Source organism: Taeniopygia guttata, chromosome 3 (assembly GCF_048771995.1).
Source record: "Taeniopygia guttata chromosome 3, bTaeGut7.mat, whole genome shotgun sequence".
Classification (NCBI taxonomy): domain Eukaryota; kingdom Metazoa; phylum Chordata; class Aves; order Passeriformes; family Estrildidae; genus Taeniopygia; species Taeniopygia guttata.
Genome location: NC_133027.1, coordinates 94886 through 118312, shown reverse-complemented (window position 1 = coordinate 118312; position 23427 = coordinate 94886). Strand labels below are relative to the sequence as shown.

Here is a 23427-nt window from a genome sequence, read left to right as displayed (position 1 = left end):
ATATATATATATATATATATGATATATATATATATATGATATATATTTCTAAATACGTCACTATAAAGTAGAAATGCAAATGTGACTATAATGATGAAAACAATATATAAATATTCAAGTATCGTTTAAAGAAGGGGCTTTTTTTTTTGCTTTTTATTTGGTTAGAGGCAGGGTTTTAATGGAAGAAAAATGAATATACCTTTTATTTTGATATCATTCTAAATATAGAAATATATATTCAATGTATGCAGAGATTTTTCTATTCTATCTCTTCTGAATATTTATTTTCATTTCTATTTTATACTTTCATATAACACCATACATCAATCTACATTTTAAACGTAAATTTGAATATAAATGCGAAATATAGAGATAAATTTAAACGCAGTTTAAAAGAAAAGGGGTTTTTAAAAGATTTTTACTTGGATAGAGGCAGGGGTTTATTTTAAGCAATATAAACCTTTTAGAAATAGAAATCTATCTATAGAAATATGTAAGCAATGTATTAAGCAATGCATAAAAATATAAATTGTAATAAAGGAATAAATGTAAGAAATGATAAAAATACAATTACACATCAATATACGTTATAAATCCGAATGTGAATATAAATATGAAAAATATAAAAATAAAAGAGCTTGAAATGCAGTTTAAAAGAGAAGGTTTTTGCTTTTGGTTCCTGTTGGGTTAGAGGCAGGGGTTTTTTTGCTGGCGTTCTTTTCCGCGCGGGATGTTTTGGGGCATTTGCTGCAGGGCAGGTTCCGGAGGGCATCGCGCCCGTTCTTTTCTGCCGCCGGCCCCGCCCGCGGCCCCGAGGCGAGCGGCGGCCCCCGGCGGTGGCGGGCGGCAGTGCTGCCGCCCTGTGGGCAGAGGGCGGTACTGCAGCCCGCCGCCCGCGGCCGCCATCTTGGGAGTGGCTTGTCGCGGACTCGCTTGACCTTCTCGAGATGGCGCGAAAAAGAGGACGTCGGCATTCGAGGACCCGTGTCTATTTTTTCTGCACTGCCTGAATTGTCCCCAACGCCGGCGCCCCCCGACGGGATTTTCCGCGGCGGTTCCGGTGCCGTGCACAGGGGCTGTGGGGTCAGCAGCACCGCGAGCGTGCGGGTTTTTGGCGGGGGCCGACGGGCATCGGCGTAATACGCCTCTCTCCGTCCAGGTCCCCACGGGCCGCCATCTTGCGAGTCCCTGGTGGCGGGCTCGCTTGAAAAGTGCTGCCCCCATTGTGGGCAGAGGGCGGTACTGCAGCCGCCGGTGCCGGGGCGGGAGCGCGCGGCGAGCGGCGCGCGGGGCGGTGTCTGTGAGCGCAGGGCGGGGGGCGGCGGCGGCTCGGGCGGCCCGAGCCTCAAAAACAAGCTCTGGTCAGGAAACAAGCTTGGTGCTTTGCGCGCAGAAGAGGAATTTCCAGTGCGCATGCGCCTAGCGGCCATGACACTGTACGGAAAATGGAACTGTGCTGTAGGAAGGCGGCCATGATGCTGTACGGAAATTCCAGTGCGCATGCGCTTAGCGGCCATGACACCGCGCGGGAAAATAAAACTACGCATGCGCAAGGCGGCCATGACAGTGTACGGAAAATGGAACTCTGCTGTAGGGAGGCGGCCATGATGCTGTACGGAAAACCCAGTGCGCATGCGCCTAGCGGCCATGACATCGCAACGGAAACTGGTACTGCGCATGCGCAAGGCGGCCATGACACTGTACGGAAAATGGAACTCTGCTATAGGAAGGCGGCCATGATGCTGTACGGAAAACCCAGTGCGCATGCGCCTAGCGGCCATGACACTGTACGGAAAATGGAACTCTGCTGTAGGAAGGCGGCCATTATGCTGTACGGAAATTCCAGTGCGCATGCGCAAAGCGGGCGTACTGCAAAGGGAACCGCGCATGCGCACTGCGGGGGGGGGGGAGAACCTTGCCATCTGGTTTTTGGGGGTTTGGGATTTTTGGAAATTTGGTGTTTTGGGAGTTTGGGGGGTTTTGGGGATTTGGGAATTTGGGGTTTGGGATTTTGGGGATTTGGGGATTTGGGGTTCGGGTTCCCGGGATCCCGGCCCTGCTCAGCCTCTCCCGGATCCGCAGCAGCTCCGGAACCGCCTCGAAACGGAGCCGGGACCCGCCCGGGTGAGCCTGAAACCCCAAATCCCCCAAAAATCCCCCCAAACCTCAAACATCCCCCAAAAATCCCCTAAATTTCAAATTCCCAAACCCCCCCCCCCAAACCCCCCCAAAAAACACTAGACCTCAAAAAAACCCAAAACCCCAAAATCCTCCAAAAATCCCCAAATCCCAAACCCCCAAATCCCCTACATCCCCAAAAACCCCAAATATTCCCCAAAAATCCCCTCAATTCCAAAATCCCAAACCCCAAAAATCCCCCAGATCCCAAACCCCCAAAATCCCCTAAAAATCCCCCCTGAAGTCCCCCAAATCCCCAAAACCCCCCAAATATCCCCCCCAAAAATCCCCCAAACCCCAAAATCCTCCAAAAATCCCCAAATCCCAAACCCCAAAATCCCCTAAATCCCCCCAAACCCCAAAATGCTCCAAAAATCCCCCAAAAATCCCCTAAATCCAAAATCCCAAACCCCAAAAATCCCCTAAATCCCAAAATCCTCCAAAAATCCCCCAAAAATCCCCAAAATCCCAAACACCCAAATCCCCTACATCCCAAAAAAACCCAAATATTCCCCAAAAATCCCCTCAATTCCAAAATCCCAAACCCCAAAAATCCCCCAGATCCCAAACCCCCAAAATCCCCTAAAAATCCCCCCTGAAGTCCCCCAAATCCCCAAAACCCCCCAAATATCCCCCCCAAAAATCCCCCAAACCCCAAAATCCTCCAAAAATCCCCAAATCCCAAACCCCAAAATCCCCTAAATCCCCCCAAACCCCAAAATGCTCCAAAAATCCCCCAAAAATCCCCTAAATCCAAAATCCCAAACCCCAAAAATCCCCTAAATCCCAAAATCCTCCAAAAATCCCCCAAAAATCCCCAAAATCCCAAACACCCAAATCCCCTAAATCCCAAAAAAACCCAAATATTCCCCAAAAATCCCCTAAATTGGGGATTTGGGAATTTTGGGATTTGGGAATTCCCGCCCCTCCCTCCTCCCTCATTCCCGTTTTTTTTTTTCAGCTCCCGCTGGGAATTCCGGACCCCCCCACCCAAACGGCTCCGAGCAGCTCCAGAAAATACCCAAAAAAATTCCCAAAATTCCCAGGAAATCGTGGAGAAAGCGGCGCCGGCCCGGAGGCTGCAGATCCCCGCCGGAAATCCGGGAATTCCGACAGGAAATTCAGGAATTCTGGCGGAAAATTCAGGAATTCCAGAAAGAAATTCGGGAATTCCAGTTGGAAATTCAGGAATTCCAACGGGAAATTCGGGACTCCTGGCTGGAAATGCAGGAATGGCATCAGGAAATCCGGGAATTCTGTCAGGAAATCCGGGAATTCCGGGAATCCCGGTGCGTTCCCAACTTTCCGTGGCTCAGTTTTACGGGAGCCGGAATTACCGGGACCCCCTGGAGCGGAAACGGCTCCGGGAGCTGCTGGGGCACGGAGAGATCCCGGAAAAAACCCGGAATTCCGGGAATTCCGACAGGAAATTCCGGAATCCCGGCGGGAAATCCGGGGATTCCGCCAGGAAATCCGGGAATTCCGCCAGGAAATCTGGGAATTCTGCCAGGAAGGGCAGCTCCAAAGGCAAAGGGAGCAGCGGGAATTCCCGGAATTCCAGGCTGGGGAATTCCAGGATTGAGAATTCCCAGATTTCCAATGTTGAGAACTCCCGGAATTCCAGGATGGGGAATTCCCGGATTTCCGGGATTGGGAATTCCTGCAGAATTCCAGGATGAAGAATTCCCTCATTTGCTTTGATAGACTTTCCTGCCCCTGGCACAGAGGGAGGGGCTATAAACCAAATTGTCATTACAAATCTGTCTGAAAAGGACCTAAAATTAGATGCCATGAAAATGGCTCTGGGAATCCCCAAAGTCCCAGCTACGGTAAGAATCAGACTTTGTGCCTCTGTCCTGGAAGAGCACAGCACTGCAATGCATCCTAACACATTTTGCAACCTTCTAACAGATATATTTCATCTCATGCAAGAAGACAGATGAGTAATTCCCAGGAGCTTAATGCAAAATTGGCCCTAAAGCAGATCCCAGTAGGCATCAAGGTAAGCAAAGAAATGTAGCCCTTTCCATTTTAGCCAGCTGCAGTTGACAACAGATTTCAAATTTAGACTTCAAACATTCTCATGAAGAAATTAACCCTTAGGTTGTTGTGGCTTTACTGTGATCCATGTAAAATAGCACCTTTTCCTTGTGCATTTTTTTTAACACAACACTTTTTTTTTTTTATTTTTTCCTTGCTAGGCTGGATTCTGTATGCTGCAAGGCTGTCATATCAGGATATGCTGCAAAAGAGTTTGTTGCATCTTCTTCCTGAAAAGTTGGTGGAGTTTCTCTCTATGCAGAGGGTACAACATTTATGGTCAGGACAGGGTTTTCTTGCTTTGTGGTTTTCTTGCTGCTGCTGCTGCTTTTAAAGGGGTCAACACTCTTAGCTCCAGGAAACTGAAACTAAATGTGAGCAGGGACTGGAGGAAGGAAGCAGGGAGGATCCACTACAAGATTCCAAAAACTAAATAAAGCAGGATTCAACTGCCAGTGGCTGAATAGCAGCAATTTATGAGCTGTTCCTCAAAAGCCCCAGACAAGCACCAAGTCCTGTGGGAAGCTGGAGATTGACAGAAGACACCTCCAGAAGAGTCTGCTGTTGAAATTTCCTTTAAGCCTTTTTTTTTTTTTTTTTTTTTTTCAAGTGGATCATCCAGACCTGGCAAATGCATAAGGTCAGCCCTTGGAAGAGCAAAAAGCTCTCGCCAAGAAAACCAAACGAGTGGCTGAAATCTGTCCATTTGTCTGCCTGTCTTTTTGGCCTTGGATTACTGTGCTTTTCAAAGCTATTCTTTCATAACTTGGATAAAAAGGTAAATGTTTCATATAGCCCCGCAAGTAGTAATCATCCTGTCCATGCAAAAAAAACCTGCTGCCTGAGGGATGGGCCCCAAACCAGAGGTGTTTCTCATTTACCTACAAAGCGTCTGGCTTTAGCATGTGTAGTCAGTTTTTGTGAACATGTGAGTCCATTGCCTGCTCTAACAGAGTTAGTGACTTACTTTCAGTGGTTGTAGAGAGTTTCACTGAAACAGCACTGTTTGTAGTCCACTGTGTGACTTAGGAGACACAATAGCCAGACAATTCTGCAAGTGTAATATAACTGTATGTGGTGTTCCCAGAAAATGCTCTGAAGTCTTCTCTCCGTTGCACCATGGTGATAAAAACCACTGCTGCTTTTCAAGCTCCACGAGGCCATGCTGTGCTGTGCTGAAAGGGATAGAAAAGCCAATTAGCTCTGAAAAGTGAAGGGCAGGCAGAGAGGGGTGCTCTGGCCTGGAATTCCCTCCCTTTGGCAGCAGCAAAGGTCAGCTGTGCAGCCAAATTTCAGTGACCACATGTGGATCCAGCTTGTGCGTGTTGCCAGCTATCTGCACAGGGAGTGGGAGAGGGTGGGGAGGAAGAATTGATTCTGGAAGGGGAAAGCCTGAGTTAAAGGGAAAAGTGGAGTGAAATGTGACAGCTGGGATTTCCAGAAGATAGTTTGATGGATGCTGGCCATCCAGCTTCCCTAGAACTCTTTATCAGTAACACCCTCTATATCTCCCTGAGTGACTTTTAGCCTGTCTGGCAGTTTTCAGCACCAGTGTGTGAGCGAAAAGAGGTGGAAGGCAGTTCTCTCTGATTTGGCAGCTCTGGGACTTTGTGCTGCTGGCTGAGGGTCTGGATTCCTCAGGAACTTCCTGGCTACCTGTGGCTCCCACAGGCTTGTAGGACTGGGCTTAGAGAAACCCTGAGCTGCCCGATGTCTGCTCTTGCTGCAGCTCTTCTGAATAGTCCTGGGTGTGGATGTGAGCCTGCAGTCCTTGGGAGGCAGAATTCACTCCACAATCCCAAGGGACTTGCTCTATCTGTCAGTGCAGGCCAGCTGTGGGAATCCTCCAAGTCCCTTTATCCTGTTCTGTGTGTCAAGGCCCTGTGGCTGACCACGAGTGCCCCGAGCTGCCATGGACCCTTCTTGCAAGGGCAATTGTTTTCAGAGTCAGCGTAGGTGCTGGCTACCTTTGGAAAAGTGTGAATACCCCGGGGAAATCCATGGGGCAGACACCTTGGGCCATACTGTGTGCTGGCACCATCAGCAGGCATGATACAGACAGAGGTGCTTTGCTTTTGGTGTGAAACTTTGGTAATGGTGAGACTTCTTGGTTAGGTCAGAAGGTTTTAGAGGGAAATGTCCACTCACGTGATCAAAAGAGAAGATCCTGGCATGGTTAAAAATGGGAAACAGTGAGCTTGTAGGTTTAGGTGATCTGCTTGTGGTCATTCTTCAGACTTTTAATATTCATGCAGAAGTTTGGCAGAAACAGGAAACTTATGTGTAGACCAAAATCAGTTCAGCTTCTACAGTAAATGGTATTAACTGGTGTTATGTAGCTTTGACCCTTTGGAGAGATCTAAATCTGGCCTTTCCCAAGTTCTGATGGAGTAAAATAACTGTTTCCCAGTCTTTTATTTGCAGATGCTCTAAATATTGTTGCTGGGGATCTATATAAAAAATTCAAAGGTAAGTAAAAATAAGTATTAGCAGTATGTGTGAAATATAATATAAATAATAATTTGTCTATCTTGCTACCTTAATATATATATATATATATATATATATGATATATATATATATATGATATATATTTCTAAATACGTCACTATAAAGTAGAAATGCAAATGTGACTATAATGATGAAAACAATATATAAATATTCAAGTATCGTTTAAAGAAGGGGCTTTTTTTTTGCTTTTTATTTGGTTAGAGGCAGGGTTTTAATGGAAGAAAAATGAATATACCTTTTATTTTGATATCATTCTAAATATAGAAATATATATTCAATGTATGCAGAGATTTTTCTATTCTATCTCTTCTGAATATTTATTTTCATTTCTATTTTATACTTTCATATAACACCATACATCAATCTACATTTTAAACGTAAATTTGAATATAAATGCGAAATATAGAGATAAATTTAAACGCAGTTTAAAAGAAAAGGGGTTTTTAAAAGATTTTTACTTGGATAGAGGCAGGGGTTTATTTTAAGCAATATTAGCCTTTTAGAAATAGAAATCTATCTATAGAAATATGTAAGCAATGTATTAAGCAATGCATAAAAATATAAATTGTAATAAAGGAATAAATGTGAGAAATTATAAAAATACAATTACACATCAATATACGTTATAAATCCGAATGTGAATATAAATATGAAAAATATAAAAATAAAAGAGCTTGAAATGCAGTTTAAAAGAGAAGGTTTTTGCTTTTGGTTCCTGTTGGGTTAGAGGCAGGGGTTTTTTTGCTGGCGTTCTTTTCCGCGCGGGATGTTTTGGGGCATTTGCTGCAGGGCAGGTTCCGGAGGGCATCGCGCCCGTTCTTTTCTGCCGCCGGCCCCGCCCGCGGCCCCGAGGCGAGCGGCGGCCCCCGGCGGTGGCGGGCGGCAGTGCTGCCGCCCTGTGGGCAGAGGGCGGTACTGCAGCCCGCCGCCCGCGGCCGCCATCTTGGGAGTGGCTTGTCGCGGACTCGCTTGACCTTCTCGAGATGGCGCGAAAAAGAGGACGTCGGCATTCGAGGACCCGTGTCTGTTTTTTCTACACTGCCTGAATTGTCCCCAACGCCGGCGCCCCCCGACGGGATTTTCCGCGGCGGTTCCGGTGCCGTGCACAGGGGCTGTGGGGTCAGCAGCACCGCGAGCGGCGCGCGGGGCGGTGTCTGTGAGCGCAGGGCGGGGGGCGGCGGCGGCTCGGGCGGCCCGAGCCTCAAAAACAAGCTCTGGTCAGGAAACAAGCTTGGTGCTTTGCACGCAGAAGAGGTAAGGAAGATTCCTCTCTGTTCTAAATCTAATGTACCCAAAAAAATTTGCATCAAAGTATTTTGTACTGAGGTCCTGGTGTATTTTATATATATACAAAAACACATATGAGTAGAAAATATATATATATTATGCTTATATGGTGAGTGTTCCTGAAGTGCTGTCATCCCAACTTATTTTTGTGACTTCACAAGAAGCAGTTCAAATGTATTAGAAAGCAAGTTGCAAACTCTAGTTTTAGACTGATAAAATCATCTAGGCGTGCCTATGATATAATTCTATAGATATATGCATCTATAAAATATATAAAACTGATTTCATTTACATGAACTCCTTGTCTACACTAAGCCAGGAATTGCCAAAGGCTTGTTTTGAAGTTGAGACAGGAACAATCCATTATTACTGATTTCCAGAATGCTTCCTTATTTCAGGGGAATAAAGATCCTGTCTTTGGCAAATTCCTCAATGTAGAAGTACCTGCACTCTTATAAGCATTCCCTTTATTTCTCTTTTAATTTCAAAAAAAAAAGTTATTACATGTGAATCTGATTTATTCACATTACTTTAGTCTGGGTTTTTTGCATCTATAATTGCTCTTAAGGTTATTGCACCTTGCCAGAAAGAAACCAAAGCATAAAAAATTTCCTCTGTACTAAAATTTTCCTAATGATGATTGAAAGCATTTTCTTCATTAGAGTCTATGCCTTTTGAGATCAGTACTTAGAAAGTCAAGTTTCTGCTAAATTCTCAAAGATAGGAGATAATAGGATTAGAAATGTTTTTCTTAAGTTTTTCAAAATCCAAATTGTTTCAAAGAATTTTGCTGCACTGATCTTTGCTATTAGTTTCAGATTTTACAGAATACCATTCCTTAGATTTATTCAGCCTTCCCAAAAGTCTGTCACTGAATTGGACTGCATCAATTGGTAAGAAATAAAATCTTTTTTAAAATTCCAACTTAAGATATACTCCTTTTGTAATACATTATGTTTATGGAATGCTCTTTCAGTAAATGTGAAACAGATTTCTAATCCATTCCAAGGACTTCGAAACACTTGGCATTAATTAATACAAGAGAGTGTCTTGTTTATCAGTTGGGATTGTGTATTTTATTAAAAACAAATTATTACTTTGAGAGGATGCTTGGGTAAATGGTGAAATAATGTTCCTTGAATAGTTGAGTTTAGTACAAAAAATCAATTTCTATTTCTTTTGTTTCAATTAATAAAATAATATATAGACTACTAGTTAGAATTATTTTAAGGATATATTTAGCAATATATAAAGTAAATATCAGCTTAAACTGATATAAATAAGCATAACTATGCCTGTACTTTCAAGGGCATGGTTACAAACTGAGAAGGTAGCTCCAAAGTAGTACACCTGCAACACCCTGATCTTTACAAAGACTTTTATAAGCCTATGGAGCCTTTTTGCTTCTAAGAATAAGATTGTTTACTTTGAAGTTGATGCCTTCAGTTATGCTTCATGGCAAGTATTAATAACAGCTCATGTCCAAAATGTGTAAGCCCAGCTGCTGTTCTTTACAGTCCTAACTCAGGTATGTGTTTTAGTTGTGTGCCGTTTTGCATTTTCCTCAGTACTTTTGGTTGGTTTGACTTGTGAAACTGGAAAAGCAATCGACAATTATTTGGAGGGGGACATTCTACATTATAAATCTGATCTAGGTTCTGCTGTTCTCAGAATTCACATAATTTTTTTTAATATTTAAAATTTAAAAAACCCAAAACCTGATTTGATTATCTTCATTTTCAGTCAAAAAAGATCCAAGCCCAGCTGAAAGAGCTTCATTATGGGAAAAAGGATTTGATTTTTAAGGTAAGTTTTATTTCACTATAGTTAGCTAAAGTATATTAGCATTTATACAGCATCGTAGCGAAGTAGGAATATGGTAGCTGCCTTTATTATTGCAGTTCTCAGGAAGAAGTTTGTTCTGAAAAGAACTCAAAACATCAAGACAGACTTAATACCATAATGGATTTTCAGAAATAGAATATATTTTTGTGCTTGCAAAAAGCAAAATTCTAGGTTACTGCTGATGAATAAAACCTGTTGCCCTATTCCATACCTTCTGTAACGTCATCTTTTTAACTGAATGATATCATATTTTACAGCTGCTTCTTGTTTTTCCTTTAATTAGCACTCCTCCATGGCAAAGTCAACTATTGTTAACATTTAAAGTAAATCTCTGTGTTCATGATAAGCTTGAGCAATGTAGTGTTCCTTAGGTCTTAAGACTTAAGAAAAAAGAAACATCTGCTGCTAAAACAATCCAAATCAATAGTCTGCACTAGGTAGCACATTTTAAAAAATAATAAAAATTTTTACAATAAAGGAGGTCAGGACAAAACATAAAGACATTGCTGAAGGGTGTCTAGTCCTTGTTAACACAGGGAGAAGCTAATCCCTGTTAAAAGGAAGAGGAGAGAGATGTGGGTCATCTGACTGATGACTGTTAGTGGAGTAGTCCCTTTATATATTCCCAGCACAAAGGATGGACATGAAGTAGTCATCTTCCAAGTTACTAGACCTAGAATTACTTACAAGTCATTCATGTCACTATGAGTTCCAGATTGTCTTCTGGAAGCGTTTAACTCTCTCTGCTGTTTCTCTATAGTATCTATAGTGCTGTGAATACGTAAATACAGAGAAATACAGAGTAATATAGTGGGCCATTGAAACAACAGTGTGATTTCTGTGCTTTTTTTTTTTTTTTTTTTGCGTGCTTGCTCTTTGCTTGGGGTTTTTTTGGTTGTTTTTTTTTTTTTTGGTTGGGTTTTGGTTTTTGTTTTTGTTTTTTTAATGCATAGGTTTAGTCCAAGGCTCTTCAGAGGTAAAGATCAAAAATTCTAATCTTGCTTTGCTGTGAAAGTTTGTTTTCTTTGGCTGAAGCAGTAGGATTGCTCAGCACTATTATCTTCCTGTTGTTTTCATTATGCTAACACACAGTGATCCCAAAAAAGGATCTGAGTTATGGTAGGGTGTCCACTAATGCTTAGCAAGGGAACTCCTGCCAAGTACTACCCACCTGAAAAAAGCTTACAGGAGATGAAAAAGAAAACGGGCACATAAACAAGTGAACACGGCAGAAAGGCTGTCCAGCAAGCCACTGACACACGTGCAGTGAAAGCCACCCTCTCCTAAGACTGCTTCAGTGACCTGTGGCAGTGTAGTAGTTAAGGCACACATGTGGGGAACTGTACTAAAGGCAGGAAATGTGTCTCCTGTGGATGGGAATGGTTTCATCTGACTGGATGTGGCATTCTCCATCATAGTCTCCACTTCAAATCCTTGGCGGGTTATATTCTGAAGGCTATGTCTACATTTGACCACATGAATTACACCTTCAAGTCTTTGATTTTTTTTGAATAGACATGGTTCTTTATAGGACAATACCCTTTTCCTGACCCAGAGACGGGGCAACTGAGAGGCGTTTAAAAAACTTTTATTCCATTTTCAGTCTCATGAGAAGGGTGACACAATGCAGATGTTTGTAATTCACACCATCACAATCAGAAGCCAGCTATTTCCTAATGAAAATATACTATAAGTGTTTCTTGGCCTAGCTTTTTGCCATGCCATGTTGTAGATGCCTTAAAGTGGGTCCCACTACAATACATCTTTCATAGTTCTGTTTGTCCAAAGTATCTAGTCTTATTTGCAAGGCCATCCTTTGAAACTTGTTTCTAGCTCCATTTCTCTCTCAACAATATCTGTCCTATTCCATGGCATTTCTAAATGAGTATGTCTTGTCTCAAAGTTTGCATATGGATGCATGCCGTGTGGACCTTCTGTCAGGCCCTGAGAACTTTCTACAAATCCATTTTCCACTCTTCTTGATTATGAATGAACACTAGAACCACCAGCTGAGATGTAGGTAATGGTAGTGTGGGTTCTCCTCTGAGTGCTTTTATTGCAAAATAAGGAGAGTTACTTGCCTTCTAGGTAAGCTATGATCTTATGTAATTTAAAATACTCAAAGATGGAGAATGTTGATGAATTGTGAATTCCAAAGCCCCACGTACTGAGAACTATGTATTATATATTTATCTGTAAATAATTGAAATATCTCTTGACAGTGTGCAATTCCGTATGAAACTGAATGCCTGCTTTGCCAATATTGGTATATCCTTTATATGTAACCAGAAATATTTTTTGCTGGTTTATTCATAAATACTTTTCCTGTCCAAGAAAATTGGATCTGTGAAGCAGAGGGAGCAGCAGCCTTATGCTGTTCTCCTAAATCATATGAGATGGGGGGGAGGGTAGGTTCAGTGTGCTTGTTCATGTGTGTTTCATGTCTGAAGACACACACACACACACACACTAAGCAGAGTAGAAGCCATTTAGTATAGTCTGGAAAACTTTTAAAGTATCTGCTTGTGCTGAGTGGAAGGTAAAACAGTGGAGGGAATGAACCCCACACAAGTGCTATGTGAAAGATTTCAAGTCAGGGCTACAATTTAATAGGAAAATTACAATAATGGCAATAGTACAGAAACGCTGGTTTAAAGGGACAAAGTCAGAACACGACCTGATACCCTGTTGGTCAGCGTGGTGGTGGCAGTCCAAATGGTGGTTGCAGTCCCATTGGATGTGGTCTTGTCAGAGCAGTGAGCCTGTGGAAAGGTCTGGTCCTGCTCTGAGGTCCGGTGCTGGTGGTAGAGAGTTCTTGTGGTTCTTGGGGATGCAGTCAAATACATAGAGTCAAATACAAAACTATGTGAAATTATTTTTGCATCATATTGACTGGACTTGGTAAATATCTGTACCATTCCTCCCTCTGAAGTAAAACTGATGCCGTGTGTGTTTCCTTCTCTATTAGCGAAGTTAATTACATGCCACAGTAAACTGATTTTCCAGAATTTTAAATTATTTATTTCTCTAATGAAGGCAATGAGATTCCATATTACATACAGAGAAAGAGATGAAATAATAAAAGAAAAACAAAGGAAGGAAAAAAACAAGCAGAAAACCACCTGCTTTGGCAGACAATTTGTGTAAACATTAGGATTGCTTTCTGGGCTTGTGATAATTGATTACATATTTTAAATTTGTGATAAATTTTTACAGAAGTACTTTGTGTACTGGCACATATATGAAGATGCAAGTTTCAGGCTTTCTAATACAGTTTTATTTGTATAGTTCTGGTGACTAGGCTTGATCCTAAAGCACCTCATGTACATCCACTTCCCCCATGATTTGCCTCTGCACGTATTAAAATTATCAGCTGCAGAATTCAGCTAACTTTGCATATGTGAAAAACTAGTCCATTTAACAGATTTTAAAGCATTCTTCATTATGTTCAAAGTACCATTAAGCTCCTATTTTTCTTGCAGAAAGCTTTCCAAAAAAAAAAAAAAAAAAAAGCTGTGTCACTTTCCTATAACTTTATTTGTGTATTTATGTGTCTAGCTCAGAAAGAATGCTCTTATCTTTGTTGCTACTTTTACATTGCCCTGTAATGGTAAATACAATTTCTGTAGTTCAGTCTTCGAAGGAGATGATAAGAAAAAACTGGGAACAGTTTCCTTTTTGGCCTGTTGTACCAACTTCCCTGAGAGAATACTGCTTTCAGACAGGATCTTTAGTCTGGGGTGTGTTTGTTCATCCAGCGTGGTTTTTCAGCATCTGGATCTTGTGCAGCCTCCCTTGGAAAGTTTACCAGAACTGTGTAGGAAAGACATGACTGAACTAAAAAAACTATTATAAAATACCAGTTATAAACATAAATGCAATGTAAAATAGTAGAGTTTTTTTTTGTTTTGTTTTGTTTTGTTTTTTTTTCCCAGAGCTCTTGCAACACATTATTAGGGATAATAAGTTCTATAAGCTACAGGCTGACTTCATCATGCCGCATAACAGCTGATAATGGGCTATTGACTGTCACTGCATGACTGATAACAGTTACAGCATCCCATTGTGAGATGCTCCACCCAGAGGGAGAAGCCAAGCATTCCTTACTGGATATAATTTGGGGTTTTGGGACACCAAACTCAGGCTTTTCCACTGGGTTTCCAGGAGGACTGCAGCCATTCCAACCCTGACCAAAAAGGGTATCAGGTTATATTCTGACTCTGTCAGTGGTTTTTCTTTTGTATTATTGCAGGTATTTTGTTTCCTTTTCTCACTTTTCCTAATAAACTGTATTTTTGATTTGGAGTCTCTCATTGGTTTTGTTTTCAAACCAGAACAAGACAGTAGTCAATTCTAACCACCACTGCCTGCTTTCTGTCAACTGCCAAGACTTTCAGATGCCTACGTAATGCATGTATTGAAGGAAACCAGACACCCTCTAATTCATAACTGTAGCTCTGGTTTTTCACTGATTTAGACTGTAAATCTGATGGTGCTGAAATAAGAAGTTGCCTAGTTGTATGGTCCTCACCATTTCCATCTGAGTCTAATTCTGCACGCTATCAGAGGTGCCATCCTAGCCTCATGTTTGTCATATGTTATTTTGTGTAATTTCCTTTTTAGTGGCAATTGAAATGATGCAGTTTTTCAAATCTTGATTCTCTTTAATTGAGAGCGTATTAATTTGTATAGCTGTACTGAAAAATAAGAAGTAACAGTATAAAAATGTTAATGATGTGAGAAATTTCTTGGTCTAGTTCTATGAGAAGTGTCTCTGCGTCATATAGAGTCAATGTCCAGTCTTTCAGACATTTTCTGTGGCCGTGTTTATTGTGAGTGATACTGTATACCATATTTAGGAAAAAATCCAAAAAGTTACTGAATTCTAGCAATTTCTTATATCAGTAATTTTTTTCTCTAGTAAATCAGTAATAACTCCACTTAAATTTTGCAAACTGATAAAGTGGAAGGATTATTTCTGTAGTGAATTCTCTGTTGCCAGACTAAAGGGTCAAACCAATGGTCTGATATGTGTGTTGTGGCAGTGACTGATGTTAGCTGTAAGGAATGTGATGCAGTGTAAATTATGGACAGCAATTCACAAGAGACTTTCCCACGTCACAGTTGACTTGCACTTTGAAGGAAGTTTGGTTTTGACTAATGAAACTGTGACTCTGGTGATAAATCTGAAGATAAATGCCTATTCCTGTTTTAAAATGCAACTACTCAGTTCTTTACACGAGTTGGGAACTGAAAATTCCAGACTCTTGACATTTCATTTGGCAGAACAGACTATGCCTAATGCAAATGAACATCACATTAGCTGTCTGCTGAGGACTACAGGCGTGCCTAAGCTCACCACCTCATCTATGCCGTGTGCTGGAAGGACTGTCATTACCCCAGCAGAAAACAAGTTAACCTTACAGGATTTACACTAAACAACATTTACGTAGTGTGGCTATCCATTAAGCTATGCTACAATCAGCAGCGTGCAGGAGATCTTGAAAGGTCTGCCAAGAAAAAATCTCTGGCTGGGATTGTACTCCAGAAGCCTGAGGGCATGGAATGGTGTTGAGGGAAAATGCACTTGCAAATATTGAAATAAAAATGTGGTGCTCTTTATCTGAAAATTGAGAATTTTATCCTATTATTTTGCATACACAAAATGTATATTTACCTAATCAGAATTTCCGAGAGAAAAGATAAGTGGCTAGTCCAGTGTCCTTCTCTATGGATCCCTTTTCAAACAGGGAAAACAATGGCTAGGCTGGGTTTTTTGCAGGTACAACAGCAAAAGAATCCTTATTCCTTTTGGTTGTATACTAATGTGTTATTAATGACAAGGCTGACAACTTCAGGAATCTGCTTTCCTGAAACAGAAGAGTCTTGCAGAGAATGTATTTCCTTCAAGTGAACAGGCTGGGTTCATACATATCCTAGGGAAAGAGAGAGAAAATACTTGTCTTTATTTACTGAACATTTAAAAGCATCTTCTGATGCTCTTTGTTTTGGGCCACTCACTTAAAAAGCTTCTGCTGAACTCCTGTGCTCCATGAATGACATATACATTATACAGAGCCAGAAGTCCTTCCACTCAGGGTGCAGGCTACTAGCCTGATCCTGACTTCCAACACAAGTCTCCCAAATTGCTTTCCTGCTATGAGTTAGCTAGTCTTGTGCATTTTCCTTCTCTATTTCCAGGAAAAGACATGGAGAAAAAAAATCTGGAGTTACCTCCTTGTATAGTAGTAGGTAGTATAATTTCATAAGGTGTCTGCATGCAAGAAGAATGTTTGGGTGTTTTCTAATTTGTCTGTTTATGCCCAATTAGCTTAATGGTGGCATCACAATGCCTAAAACTACAAAATAATTTTCAAATTGCACTCGGAAGTCAGACAAACGAACAAAATTATTAAATGACATTTGAATACCTTGAATTTTCCAGAAGGATATTATGGCATAATCTTAAATATTTTATAGTATGGAAATAATTTTGCTATTGACATTGAATTATTATAAGCTTGCATTCACATCAATGGAGCACATTTGGCCATAATGTTTTTTTTTCCTCAGGAAAAGCAAATCTGACCCAGCCCATATGTATTACTTGCAAAATTTCTGTTCTTTCCTCTCTCACATGAAAAAATGCATTGGAGATTGCATCAGCTTTTTTTCTTGATCCCCACAGGCACAACAGCTAACAGATCTGGAGCAAAAACTATCTGTTGCAAAAGACAAATTGGAAAACGCAGCCCTTGACAAAGTAAGAAGTGTCATGTAATGTAAGCATGTTTACCTATATCGGCTGTGGATGTTTTGGTGGAATTTGACAAAAACAAATGTAAGCCTTGCAGTTACTTAGATGAATACTAAGTTACATATGAATTGTACCTGAGAGAGATGCTACTGAAATCAGTGGAACTAATTATGATACATGAAGTTAAGTACATCTGCAAAGTTATTTAAGAAGAGGATGGTCAAATTAGAAAAAAAAGCTCAAAAAATTTTTGCACTGATTTTAGTAGATTTAGGTATTTATTGAACTACAGTTTGTGCTGACTGTAGGCTTAGTGTCAGTCATAAGTTTATTTACACTAGAGCAGTTTTCTATTTCCCACCATGAACCCTTAGAATGTTTACAAATTTTGAATTACCAGGCCCCAGATACCAAGAGTAGTGTGACCAGTAGGACTAGGAAAGTGATTGTCCCCCTGTACTCAGAACTGGTAAGGCCACACCTCACATACTGTTCCGTTTTGGGCCACTCACTTAAAAAATGGCATTTTAGTGCTGGAGTGAGTTCAGAGAAGGGCAGTGACGCTGGTGAAGGTCTTCTGGGGGCATCTGGGGGAATTGGCCTTGTTTGGTCTGAAGAAGAGGAGGCTCACGCTCATTGTTCTCTTCAGCTGTCTAAAAGGAAACCATCATGAGGCAGGGGTTGGTTTTTTCTGCCATGTCTCAAGTGGAAGGATGAGAGGAAATTACTTTAAGTTGTACCAGGGGAGATACAGATTAGACATCAGAAATTTTATTTTCACTGCAGAAGTGGTTAGGCATTGGAATAAGCTGCCAAGGGAGGTTGTGGAGGTACCACCTGTAGAAGTGTTGAAGAGGCATCTGGATGTGGCACTTGGGTTTAGGGGTGATTAAAATGGTGCTGTGTTGCCAGATGGTCTTAAAGGTCTCTTCCAGTCTTGATGATTCTGTGGATCTAGCCATGTGATAGGACTGAAATAGATCAGGGACATAGGAAGAATGCATCACATGTGGGCAGCATTTTGGCCGGTAAGCAGCCTATTTTGATCACAATCACATCTAGGCAAGGTTATAGCAAACTTTGACAAATTACGTCCCTGGTTCCAATAGTGTTTCCTTCACCTGTGCTTTCCTGGTGTTCATTTATAGATCTCCTATCAGCAAAGTCAATACTGAATTATGCTATTCACAGGATGGAAACAAATTTACTTGTTCTTCTTTTACCTTTGAAATGGCAAAATTGGAATGGCTGCTGTCAAGAAAGAATAAGCACTGGATAGCAGGATTAAGAGATGAGAAATTATCCAGAGAAATTTCTGGATGAGAGGAGAGTAATTTCAGATTGGTGCCATCTGCAGGAAGCACTAGGGTTATATCAGACTAGATTGACTGAGTCCATATCATCATGCAAAATTAGCCAGTCTGCTACCTCTGCCCATTTAACCATAACAAATGTTGATTTATGCTGTCTGTGCAGTCACTAACTTGAAAAGGTAGAATTCAAGAGATGTTACATTGAAAAGAAGTACTTTTTCCGATGGACATCAAAATTGCAACGACTAAGTCTCATAACTGGATCCAGGGATGGTGATATCTTTTTACTTTTATGGTTCCTCCCTTTTTCCCTTTTTCCCTTTTTCCCTTTTTCCCTTTTTCCCTTTTTCCCTTTTTCCCTTCCCCTTCTTTTTCTCCCTTCCCTGAACTTCTTCCTCATTTTCTTAAGTGTTATTTTTATGCTTTTATATTGATTTGTTACTGTAGGTAATAACCAAAACAGTTACATATTTGCTTTCATCTGCAACCAAATTGCTCTACAATAAAACATTTACATATATGTAAAACACAGGTAATTCTGTGGTTTTCACTCTAATCTGCCCCAAGGGATCTATTAACAAGAACCTAAGTTAATGACTTACCTTAAAGGGCAGGTCATAACATGTTCCATCTCCCATATCTCTAATTTTTCCTATTGTGCTCTGCTTTAATGATCTTTCTATGGTTGTCTTTTGTCCTCCTGTGGAAATACACTTCTACTAACTGGCATTGTTTGTTTTTTAAAGAAACATTTAGTTTTTTCCAGTTAAGAGATAAATTCCCTGTTTTCAGTTCAGGGGAAGTTTATCTGAGTTAAAACAAAATATTTGTAATTTTCTCAAAAATATTTGCTAAGAAAATAAACTAAAACATGCTGTATGGCATTGCTTAGGATTAATATGACTATGAAATATTTTTATTTTATATGCAATATTTCACATACATTATATGCAATGTGTAATGTTATATACACATTTTCCACCATGTTTACATATGTTTTCCACCAGCTTTTGCCATGGTATCCTTTGATTTATATACCTTTAAAAAAATCTTTGATGATTGAAATGTGAACGCATTCTGTATTTACAGGTGTATTTTTAATAAAAAGAAGAAAACTAGAAATTAAATGTTTTTTTAATGCCAAATGCTGCTGACTCCCCCTGGAGTGAGTGTAAGATTTGACCTCAATGGCTAACATTTGATCCATGTCTTGCTTTGATGAAATAAAGATTTAAAATATGATTTCCTCACTGCTGTAGTTATCTCCTTGTTCTTGCTTTCTCAGCTTATTTCAATTACAGACTTCTGTTTCCATCAATATATCTGTCTATCTTTCTGGGAGTAAAGCACAAATGTTCTAACAAGAGTCGCAAGCACTTCACCACTTAGAAGTTTTATTTTGGCTTAATGGACAGTAGTGGGTCTGGACAAACATATTTTTAACTGTTAAAAAGACCTATGGTTTTTTTACTATATAGTGCAAAAGTATAATATGCCCATGAGGGAAGCCATCTTAATTGGATTATAATCTATGTATAATGTAGAAAAACACCAATTATTTGGAATGTTATAGACAAAACTCCATGCAAAGTCTGTGTCTTACAATACTTATGACTTCTCTGTAGATATTATACATAAAAGGCTGGACACCGTATGATATTTTGTAAATAGTATTTTTCTTTTCAGAAAAAATATATTTAAGTACTATTTGCAATAATCAATGTGGATAAAACTGCTTGAAGGGATGGGAAGAGAGTGCAGTGACTTCCTAGGCAGTTTGGTGTCTAATGTACTGTAACCTAATCACATAAAAATACTGCTTTAGACAGTCTTAATTCCTTCCATCAATAAGAAAAAGCAGCAGCTACTCCTAAGTGTTTGGTTTAATACAGATGGAGAATGTAAGCCCTTGTGTTCATCACAGCACATCACAGAGAAGTGATGGTTTCTTATTTCCCCAGGAGTCCCAGCTGAAAGCTCTGAAGGAGACTGTGCAGCTTTGCCTGTGCTCCGTTCTGCGCAGTCAGCCTCCCGCAGCGAGTCTGATCTCCTCCAAACCAGCTGAGAAGCTGCCTTCCTCCAATGCAAAGGGCTCCCAAGCCCCATCCCAAGGCACAAGCACCAAGGTATGATTTCACTCTTGGGTGGGGTTTTTTTTAACATCTTTGAAAGTGTGTCTTGTAAGAGCATCAAACTGAAACTAAGGAGGATTTCAAATCCGTTGGAAGATTATGACAAATTTTGAGGATAATTCTAAGACTGTTTCCGTTGTCAATAAATAGTTTTTTTTTTATCTGGGAAGCAGCTACATTTTACTGAATAACAAAATTCTGTCACTTGGTAAATGGATTGATAGTGTCTGCAGGACAAATCTACAATGCAGATGGATTTGCATTTAAAATAAATGAGGGTGCTAATTCGTAGGATCATTTACCTGTCAGGCACTGAAAGTGAATTTGTGGTAATACAGCACTAAACAGTTATATGAGGTTTGCATATCACGGTTTCTCTCAGTGGAAAAAAAAATTATATAAAAATCATAAAATCATCTGGGACACCCAAATCAAAATTGCCAAAATGGATCGATGAACTTGACAGTAGGGAATAGGGAATATTCCAGTTTTGCAAGATGCGAAGGACAGTTTCAGGGAAACCTGAGGAAAAAAAGAAAGATAAAAACTGGTTTGAGTCAGGAAATTCAAATATTGTAATACAGTTAAGATTCATGTTGATTAACAACTGTCCTAGTAATTTTCATTTCCCGTGTTGCATTTTGCTCCTGAATTCAACTGATTGAATAGATAGAACTAGAAGAAATCTATAATTTCAGTGAAAAGGAAGTTATACAGAGAAATGACTGAAGGACACTTCAATGTCCTCTTTTCATTACAAAACTGAAATAAAAATAGGAATTGCTAACTCATAGCCAATTTGCAGTTTGTATATGGCAGTTGTTGGTATTTACTGTTAGTGCACAGGCTGAAGCCAAAAATTAGTAATCTTTCTATATGTAATTAAAATACAATTTCAGAAAGCGGGATGCAATTATTAAACTGAATATCACATCGCTACTCTTAAAATTATGATTGTCAGTTTATTAATAACTGTTTTGCAGGAAAGACCATGATTCCCAAAAATTGTTACCTCTGGGAAAAAAAAGTACTGTATTTATGATTAGCAGCAGATGGGTATGATAGTGCTCATTTAGATTAAGCTCCCTGGATCCATGTTCTGAAGGATGGCAGACTTTCCTTTTGTAGGTTTGCAAGCTGAGCAGCTCTCTGAGATCTCAGGAGCATATTGTTCCTAGTTAATGTGGCTGTAGAATTGTTTAGCTTGCTCTTATTGTCCTTTTCTTCAGGTTGGAAGTGTTCATGCCTCTGTCATGAGAAGAGTACTGAAGGATAAGGGCCAGCTAGACAGCATGTCTCTGTTTAAGATTGGTCCAGGGTCAGAGCCTTTGGAGAATTTGGGGTCTCCTTCATGTTACATAGGGACATGAGAATACAGATAGAGATTAGAATTAGGTTTTTGATATTTGACTGAAATACAGAGTACTCTTCCTTCTTTTTTTTTTTCAGTTATCTGAATACAGTCAAGGGAAATGGAAAAAAGTACCTGGTATCTCTTTTTCAGTCTGTAACACCCCCTCCCAGCACACACACACCACACAAAATATCTTTTTCCTTCAAGTTTTAGTGGCACAATCTTTATCTTCAGTTCATTAACTATTTGACATTGTTCCTCTTTGTTGCAGAGTGTACGTAGCTGGAATGGCCCATTACCTCAGGGTTCAACTGGGCATTGCTGGGCGGGAGTTGAAATCACTGCGGGGTGGGATATTGATGGTGGGGTGGGCTTAGAGACCCTGGGGCATGAGCTGAAGTGCTGCAGAGCTGGAGCCGAAGCCAAGATCACCCCTGTGATGCTGGAGAAACGCAGAGCTGGAGCTGGAAGAAGAGAGCTGGCAGTGAAATAAAGCTTGTGGTTCAAGAGCTGAAATCACTGGGGCTGGGAAAGGGGATTTGTAGGGCGGGTGCTGTAATCACTGCTGGGCTGGCAAAGGGACTGCACACACCATAGGAACCGAAGGGCTGGCACTGGGACTGTGGGGTTCTTGCGGCGACATCCCTTTACGCCTCTGACATGGATGCTGAGGCTGGGCTTGTGACTGAAACTAGAACAGGATGTATGGTATGTGTATGTATTTTAATCGTGTAACCAGAGGGATTAAGAAAAGCCAACACCCGTAGCAGGTTTTTGTTGGATCTGTGTCTGTGAGAAGTGGGTGTGTGCTGGAGAAGGAGAGCCGCTGTTGGAGAGTTGCAACTGTGACAGGTGTGAGCTGTGAGGATGCGGAGGGCTCAGAACAGCCGCAGGTGTGAGCTGTGAGGATGAGGAGGGCTCAGAGCAGCCCCAGGTGCGAGCTGTGAGGATGAGGAGGGAGGGGGCGGCTCCTGCCGGGGGGAGATTGTTTTAGGGCGAGGGTTTGCCGCCGCTGGCTTTTGCACACAGCTGCTGGAGAAGAGGAGTTTATGGGGGGCTCCCGGGGCTGTTTCATGGAAGGACGGTGAGCGCTTCGGACAGGGTCCGGGGGATCACCTGGATACGCACCTGGGGACGTGGAGCATTGCTCGAAGGAGGAGCCGAGGGACAAACCTTTGTGCCGAGAAGCAGCGGCCAAATAGGTGAGCCGGTGCGCCTTTGTAGTGGGGACTTTTCTCCTTTCCCTTTTGAATTTCGTCCTCCTGAAGTTGAAATGAGGGGGCTGCCCTGTTGTCCCTCCTTTTAAGGGGTTTGGATTGAGGTAAAATTCTGCCTTTTGCCATCATTTGAGGCAAGCCCCTTCTTTTCTATTTCTAGGGGATGCGATGGAAGGGGAGCCCACATTTCTTTGCCCTTGTTGCAGTGGGGTGAGCGCCCGAGCGTGGCGTCAGTTTCGGGGCTTCAAAGGAAGGGAGGCGCAGCTGTGGCAGCGCTGGCAGGGTGGGCATGGGGCTGCGCCGCTGCATTTGGGGCGCTTCTGCCCCTGGCCCGGCAGCGAAGGGTCCGGCGCGGGAGCCCCGCTGGCAGTGGCTGGGGATGGCCGAGGCGGGAGGAGAGTTTGGCACGGCGGGGCTGCCGCGGGACTGCCGGAGCCGCGCCGGTGCGAGCCGTGCGGAGCCGAGGGGAGCTTTGGCCGGGCCGGCGGGCGGGGCAGGCGGCGCGGGCGCTGCGCCGGTGCCGGCCGGTGCCGGCCGCTCCGTCCGCTCCGGGCGCGGGGCTCGGGCGCCGCCGGGGCCCCCCGGGCCCGGTGCCGGCCCCGCCGGGCCGGGGGGAGCGGGCGGGGGTCTCCCGGCGCGGCGCCGCCTGTGCCTGCCCGAGGAGCCGCTTTCCTGCCGGGAGCGCGGCTTCTCATTTTCCAGCCTTCCTGCCTGGGGTGGCTGTGGGGTGGTTCTGGGGAACTCATCGGATCCTTTTCTGTTGTCCGGAGTTGGTGTAGGAGAAGGGCCGTGG

At 41.9% G+C, this 23427-nt stretch overlaps 1 protein-coding gene across 1 annotated transcript; it reads left to right on the top strand.

Annotated features, from left to right (window-relative positions):
• The first annotated feature begins 1764 nt into the window (after positions 1-1764).
• LOC140683789 (uncharacterized) lies at positions 1765-22183 on the top strand. The gene is made up of 7 exons (XM_072927468.1): positions 1765-1866; positions 3495-3621; positions 7457-7983; positions 9760-9822; positions 16550-16624; positions 19893-20057; positions 21689-22183. Exons 1-7 carry the CDS (start codon positions 1765-1767, stop codon positions 21908-21910), a joined length of 1281 nt encoding a protein of 426 aa, XP_072783569.1. The 3' UTR covers positions 21911-22183.
• Positions 22184-23427: the final 1244 nt, after the last annotated feature.

Bases quoted from the DNA above. Each gene is read 5' to 3' on its own strand.
- LOC140683789 (XM_072927468.1), top strand. From the start codon at position 1,765: ATGCGCCTAGCGGCCATGACACTGTACGGAAAATGGAACTCTGCTGTA. The intron at 16,625-19,892 runs GTAAGAAGTGTC...TTATTTCCCCAG, and splicing joins AAAACGCAGCCCTTGACAAA to GAGTCCCAGCTGAAAGCTCT. The intron at 20,058-21,688 runs GTATGATTTCAC...TCTTTGTTGCAG, and splicing joins CCCAAGGCACAAGCACCAAG to AGTGTACGTAGCTGGAATGG.